The sequence below is a fragment of the Callithrix jacchus genome, chromosome 17 (genome assembly GCF_049354715.1).
Source record: "Callithrix jacchus isolate 240 chromosome 17, calJac240_pri, whole genome shotgun sequence".
In the NCBI taxonomy this organism is placed as follows: domain Eukaryota; kingdom Metazoa; phylum Chordata; class Mammalia; order Primates; family Cebidae; genus Callithrix; species Callithrix jacchus.
The window spans coordinates 16187631-16195266 of NC_133518.1; the positions used below are offsets into that span (position 1 = coordinate 16187631).

At 41.8% G+C, this 7636-nt stretch overlaps 1 protein-coding gene across 2 annotated transcripts; it reads left to right on the plus strand.

Annotated features, from left to right (window-relative positions):
- Nucleotides 1-2491: 2491 nt before the first annotated feature.
- RPL22L1 (ribosomal protein L22 like 1) lies at nucleotides 2492-6644 on the plus strand. Of its 2 annotated transcripts, none has more exons than XM_008983464.5 (4): nucleotides 2492-2602; nucleotides 4238-4330; nucleotides 4495-4616; nucleotides 6384-6644. In XM_008983464.5, exons 1-4 carry the CDS (start codon nucleotides 2594-2596, stop codon nucleotides 6526-6528), a joined length of 369 nt encoding a protein of 122 aa, XP_008981712.1. In that variant the 5' UTR covers nucleotides 2492-2593; the 3' UTR covers nucleotides 6529-6644. The 2 variants fall into 2 exon arrangements, with proteins under 2 accessions (XP_008981712.1, XP_002759433.2); XM_002759387.7 differs by having other exon boundaries at nucleotides 4241-4330.
- Nucleotides 6645-7636: the final 992 nt, after the last annotated feature.

Below are 7636 nucleotides of genomic sequence, written 5' to 3' on the forward strand. Positions count from 1 at the left end.
ATATTCTATCTCTTTGCTTTTCCACGTTGCATTCTAAGTAATTCCCCCACTCCCTAATTTCTCTTCTGCTGTGTCTATTCTCCTGTTTAACTCATCTAATTTTTCTTTTCTCTCTCTCTTTTTTTTTTTTTTTTTTTTTTTGAGACAGAGTCTCTCTCTCTGTCATCCAGGCTAGAGGGCAATGGTGCAGTCTTGGCTCACTGCAATCTCTGCCTCCCAGGTTCAAGCCATTCTCCCGTTTCAGCCTCCTGAGTAGCTGGAATTACAGGCACCCGCCATCACACTCGGCTAATTTTTGTATTTTTAGTACAGATGTGGTTTCACCATGTTAGTCAGGCTGGTCTTGAACTCCTGACCTCATGATCCACCCGCCTCAGTCTCTCAAAGTGCTGGGATTACAGGCATGAGCCACCATGCTCGGCCTAACTCATCTACTTTTTCTAATTTCAGTTTTTCTCTTTTTGATGTCTAAAAGTTCTCTTTTGCTCCTTTTTTTGAGATGGAGTCTTGCTCTGTTCCCCAGGCTGTAGTGCAGTGGAGCAATCTTGGCTCACTGCAACCTCCTCCTCTCATTTATAAGTGGAAACAAAACATTGGGTACTCATGGACATGAAGATGGCAAAAAATAGACAGTGAGACTATTAGAAGCAGGGAAAGGTTGAAAATCTAACTACTGGGTACTATTCTGATACTACCTGGGTGAAGGGACCAATCCCACCCCAAACCCCACCATCACTATATATACTCATGCAACAAACCTACACATGTACCCTCAGAATCTAAAATAAAAGTTAAAATTTTTTTAATTAGCTGTCAAATTTTTAAAAAGTAACTGTGGGGTATTGACTAGCGTTGTTACTATCTACATGCACACACACGCAGTTTGGGAAGAACTGAATTATTTACAACTTTTAGTCTTCCCATTCCCATCTGCATATTTTTGTTCGTTTTTTTTTTCTAATTGAAATATTTTCCCCCATTACAGTTTTTAACTAGTTAGCGATTACTAGTTACTGTGAAACACATTTGTTCTCATATCCTCTGTACAAATGGCTTAATAGTGCTTAAGGAGTTTATTGTCAAGACATGGAAGACTACTAAAGACAAGCAAAATAGAATCATTTCTGCCCCTCAGCTTAGGCAGCCCTTGAGGAGTAAATTCCAGTTGCTCCCTTCTATCCTTTTAATGTTTGGAAAAGAAATGTAATTATTGTGGTTCTTAAGGCAAACAACTAAAAAATCTTGTTGAAATGGATTTCTTGTAGGAATTCAGGGCCTCTCTTCAGACTCTAAAAGTCACATGCTCTATTAAAGATCGTTGCCACAGTAACCACTTGCTGGCAGAAAGGCCATAAACAGTTCTCACTTTCTGGGTCACTCTGCAAATTAACACAAAAGTCCACCCCATCCCTTACCCCTAACGCTAGGTATGACAATTTCATCTCTACAAAAACGTATTACTGCTAAACACCGAGAGGAATGCCACTTTTCTGATCAGATGTCAATTTACAATCCTTCAAAGCTCAAAAGCTACTTTTTCCTTTTGTCAGTAAGCCACTTCCACCCGGGTGTCTTGTGATAGTTCACAGCAAACATTCATTGAATTTTAACTGGGAGGCATTTTGGATGGAAATCAGGAGACCTGGGATTAACTCTAAAATGATGTCTTGGTGGGTGTGTTATGCGGCATTGTAATGATTTTTTGGTATAAAATAAATTATACCAAACGAATGAACAAGAAGCAAGCACTACGTGTTTCTCTCTGAAAAAGTCTCACTCTGTCACCCAAGCTGGAGTGCAACGGTACTAAGTTGGCTCACTGCAACCTCCGCCTCCCAACTTCAAGTGATACTCCTGCCTCAGCCTCCCAAGTGACTGGGAATACAGGAGTGCACCACCACACTGGCTAAATTTTTTAAATTTTTTGTAAAGACGGGTTCTCCTTATATACTTCCCAGGGTGGTCTCGAACTTCTGGATTCAAGTGATTCGCCGGCCTCCGCCTCCCAAAGTCCTGGGATTACAGGCGTGGGCCACAATGCCCGGCCTCATATAAATATATGTGTGTGTGTGTGTGTGTGTGTGTGTGTACACACATACATTTTTTAAGGACCTGGTCCCCAAAGCACCAATTTCCCTCCATAGTCATTTAGAAATCAAGGCTCACAGAAAAAACACAAACAAATAATTTTGTCTCTGGAAGATCATAATTGATGATCCAAAGCAACCTGAGACACTGCCTTGCCCAGATTGGAAAGGGGGTTCCGGTGATTAGCGAAAGACGACTCCTGCACCCCTCGTGTGAGTGAGTATCCGTGAGCAGCCGCTAGGTAACCGTAGAGGCAACTGTGATCAATGCGCTTGTACAGCCAGGAGCGGAAAGCGGAATCACTTCAACCACCGCCGCCCGAAAAGCCGACTGCCTGCCCGGGTCGGAAAGCGCACCGGTTTCCGGAGTTACCGACCTCGGCGCTCCTCCCGCTTCCTTTTCCGGGAGGCGGCAATCTGACGCTCTCGGCGCGTGACGCCGCAGGCTTTGGTATAAATAAAGGCCGCGCAGCTGTTGCTTTTTCTGTGCTCGCGCGACTCACAACATGGCGCCGGTGAGTGAGCGACGTCTTGGTGTTTGTGCGGCTTTGTAATGATTTTTCCATCTGTCGAGTGGGAACGTCTCAGTCGAGATGTAGGAAGGGGAGGAATGGAATCTGGGTTAGGAACGTAACCGAGACGCGATGATCCTGAATTGTTTTTCGAGATTTCCGACAGATGCCATGCGGTCTAGTGGAGTTGGAGCTGGCCCCGGAATTGGTTTGGGGTGGGTAGTTGGGCACGCGGGTAAGAGGGAGTTACGACTGTAAATGGGCCGATGGTACTGCAATCTGTCCCATTTCTTTACTCTCGCGCCTGATAATGCTTTTGCCACTCTGCACTAGGAAGGGGAAAGGTGGGTAGTCGAGCCGGTCTGACGGCCTTTGCAAGGCCAGAGCTCCGGGGCTCTCATATCCCGCTCTGGCCGACATCACAGAAGTTTCTGAGAACTTTAAGTTGGGGAAGAAATTTCTCAAGTCTAGGCCGAGCGCGGTGGCTCACGCCTGTAATCCCAGACTTTAGGAGGCCAAGGCGGGTGGATCTCCTAGTCAGGAGTTCGAGATCATTTAGGAGAAACCCCATTTCTGCTAAAAATACACAATTAGCTGGGCGTGGTGGCGCGTGCCTGTAATCCCAGCTACTCCGGAGGCTGAGGCAGGAGAATCGCTTGAACCTGGGAGGCAGAGGTTGCAGTGAGCCTAGATCGTGCTGCTACACTCCAGCCTGGGCAACAAGAGCGAAACTCTGTCTCAAAAAAAAAAAAAAAAAAAAAAGTCTAGTTTCCTGCAACGTGAAATGAACGTGTTTCTGATATTATACTTAAGGCATTAGTAAGGGAACCAGTAAGATGTTACAGTGTTCCTAAGAATATTTGAAAAGCTAAGTATTTACGTGCAATTTACAAATAAAGTTAGGATAAAATTTCTGGGCTAGTTACAAAACTGGGTAATGCTCAGCATGGCCATAAACCCTATAGGTTATCTTCCATTAGACAAATTGTGTCTCCCAAATTGACTTCTGTGCACCAAGTAATTTGGGAAGGCGGGGGCACCTGTTACCGGGCTACCTGAGAAAGCAAACTAAGGTGTAATACTTGGTAGCCGTTTAGATGGATCTAAATGGGTGTTTATAGTCATAAATCCTGATCCTGATGTGTGTATTTATATTACAGTGAATGTACGTTGTTACTGGCCATAGCAACGTTTTGCTTGTGTAACCTTATTATATGGTCTTGTTATAAAAGGTTTGGGTGCGGAAATTTGGGGGTTTTTGTTTTTCTCCCAAAAGTCAAGATTATTGAATATTCTCGACATAAGTGGATGGAATCCTAGCTCTGGCACTTAAACTCAGCTTGGGCTAGGAGGTGTACTAATCTGTTCCATCTGCAGTCGGTGGCAGTAAAACATGATAATTTAAAATTGAACATCAGTGGTATGGAAGACCAAGACCATAACTTTTTGACGATTTGAACAAATTAGGACTTGGTTAGAGGTTCTGATCATCCCCAGAGTGGGTGTTTTGTTGTTGTTGTTTTATTTTTGTATATGTAACCTCACAATACATTGTACAGATTGCCTTGATACAAACTTTAAAATTATTTATAAAAATTGTCTTCATAGCCAGGTACTAATTATTTCACATTTATGTAGCAGAAAGACAAGAAACCCAAGAAGTCCACCTGGAAGTTTAATTTGGACCTTACTCATCCAGTAGAAGATGGAATTTTTGATTCTGGAAATTTTGTAAGTATCATTCTACTTGGCTTATTTTTATAATCCAAGTTATTGATAATGGTTTAAATATATAAATATTTGACAATAATCTAAGCTCTATTCCTAGGGTGCCTTCCCTAGTGAATATCTAGGGTTCTCTTCCCTAGTTTTGCATTCTTTCTGTTTTAAAATAGGAGCAATTTCTACGGGAGAAGGTTAAAGTTAATGGCAAAACTGGAAATCTCGGGAATGTTGTTCACATTGAACGCTTCAAGAATAAAATCACTGTTGTTTCTGAGAAACAGTTCTCCAAAAGGTTGGTACTTCTGCAAATTTTTATTATAGTTTTGGAATATTTCATATATAATTATTGCATGTATTCTGTTTATATGCAAGAATAAATGCGAACTTACTAAAGGCCTACATAAATGGGAAATTCAGTAAATGAGTGCCAATTGCTGAGACTAGTTTTAAGTGTAATTTATTGCTAGAATATTACCAGTTGGGTCCAGGGTTCCTATCCAGTAAATGACAGGCCCTGGAAATCCAATTTGTTTATGACCTTTAATGCTGGGTACTTGAGTATTTGAGTATGTTGCAAGAAACATGTCTGATGTGTACCTAGGAGAATTGTCTCAACTTACACTTAAACTTTTTTAAGGTTTTATTCAGTAGAAGTGGCCAAAGGCAAAGTCTAATATCTTGCTGCCAGTTTTTATTCATTCAGTTTATTCACCAAATATGAAATACTACATGGGCGGCACAGGACTGGGTAACCCAACAGTGAACTAAGCAGGCAATTTACCCACCAAGGAACTTCTAGTAGAGAAGGGAGAGAGTGAAATGGAATTATCAAGCAGTGATAAGGGCATAAAGCAAGTTGCAAAGTTTTTAGGCAAGTTAATAAGTTAGTCAGGACCTGAAATGCAGAAGTGAGCCTTGCAATTGGGAATTGTTACAGGCAGGATGAACCAGAAGCAACAGTAACAAGGCCAGTGTGTCTGGGGCATAGTGTTTTGGGAGGAATGCATGAGTTTGGAGGGTGCCTGGGGAGCAGGTCTTGAAAGCCATGGGACATGTACTGGGAAGCAATTGTTTATTGTGGCTGGAAAAGACTAGGACTTGACCCCAGAAGGCAGAGACAGTGAGCTGCGATCATGCCATTGCAGTTCAGCCTGGGCAAACGAGCAAAACTTCATCTCAAAAAAAAAAAAAACTAGGGTGGTACACTTGGTGGAAACTAAAGATGTAAGAGCTAATTGCAGTAAGAGATAATGGTGGCTTAGACTAAAGTGGTTGCTGTACCTGTTAAATGAGATGTAATCACGAAGGATTCGGAGATGAAAATGTAGCTATCCTCAAGAATCTTACAGATAATCATATGATTACTATAAAATATAACAACTTCGCTGGGCGCGGTGGCTCACGCCTGTCATCCCAGCACTTTGGGAGGCCAAGGCGGGTGGATCACAAGTTCAAGAGATCGAGACCATCCTGGCCAACATAATGAAACCCTATCTCTACTAAAATTAGCTGGGAGTGGTGGCACACTTCTGTGGTCCCAGCTACTCGGGAGGCTGAGGCAGGAGAATTGCTTGAACCCGGGAGGCGGAGGTTGCAGTGAGCTGAGATCGCACCATTGCACTCCAGCCTGGTGACAGAGCAAGACTATCTCAAGAAAAGAAGAAAAAATACAACTCTAGTTACATTAGACGTAGAGAGGGCCCAAGAATTATCAGAGAAGTTGAGACTAATGAGGATGCTATAGGTTTAACCCTCTTAATAGGCTACCTCGAGCCAGTGTGGAATTGGGAGTTAGGGAGTTTAATAGTGGTGAGGGGGATGTTAAACATTTTCATGTATACACACATGATGTATTTGAAGAGTAAAATCGTATTGCTTAAATAATTGGGCTGTGGCAGTATGACGAGGATGCTACCCTCACAACCTTGCACAATGTAGTGTGAATGGAAGGATGAAATATTTTGGAGGAAGCTAGGCACAGAAAAGATGAGTATGATGTATATTTTCTGTATAATAAACCTTTACATAGTAGGAATTTCTTAATGTTTTTATTTTAAAGGTATTTGAAATACCTTACCAAGAAATACCTTAAGAAGAACAATCTTCGTGATTGGCTTCGAGTGGTTGCATCTGACAAGGAGACATACGAACTTCGTTACTTCCAGATTAGTCAAGATGAAGATGAATCAGAGTCGGAGGACTAGGCAAAGGCTTCCCTTACAGGGCTTTGCTTATTAATAAAATAAATGAAGTATACATGAGAAATACCAAGAAATTGACTTTTAGTTTATCAGTGAATAAAAAATACTGTCCTCTTAAACTTTTGTCTCATTCTTTTGAGTATGCTATGTATGTGATTTTGATTTCCCTGTGATCGTTTCCATTAACAGTATTTAAATAGCTTATTGCTAGTAGAATTTTTTCCCCAGGATTTCCAAAATTAATTGCTTTGAGAAACGTCCTCAAGTAAAAGTAGTGTTTTATAGGAAATCGGGCAATGTTTTTTTAGGCAGTCTCCTTGGTCACCCAGGCTGGAGTGCAGTGACTCAGCTTCCCTAGTAGCTGGAATTACAGGTGTGTGCCACCATGTCTGGCTGATTTTTGTACTTTTAGTAGAGTTAAGGTTTGGTCATGCTGGCCAGGCTGGTTACGAACTCCTGAACCTCAAGTGATCCACCAGCCTCAGTTTTCCAAAGTGTTTTTTACAGCTGTGAGCCACTGTGCCTGGCCTGTAAATCTTAATTGTAAAACAATTTTTATATAGCTGTATAAAATGCATATAATTGTCTTGACAGTCTCAAATTTTTTAAGTTTATAAACATAATCTCAAGTGCTTAGAACAGTTCTTACATGTAAGTGCTCTGTATTACTCTTCTTCAGAGTTTGCTCTTCTAGTTAGCCTAAAGACAGTAGGGGTCAGTCCTGCTGACCAGTATTTTACTGCTTACTAGAAATCCCTAGCCAGATGCCTGCTTTGTAGGCACCAGAAACTGAAAACCAGATCTCAACTCAGCTACTTCATCTACTGTGTGTCTTGTCTGAAAAATTAGTTTACTGGGTTGGAATCTTGCCTCCGACCATCCTCATCTCTTTCACAAAGCCCCTACCCCCACACTGGTATGTTGGTTGTCTATTAAAACTTAAAAGTGAATGGACCCTTTCTCCCAAATATAAGTGGCCTTTGATAGCTCTAATTGAAATAGTTTGGCGGAATCCATACTACAGGAGACTAAGGAGGATGATTTCAGATCACCACAACCTCCACCTCAAGTGACTCTCATGCCTCGGCCTCCCCAGTAGCTAGGATTACAG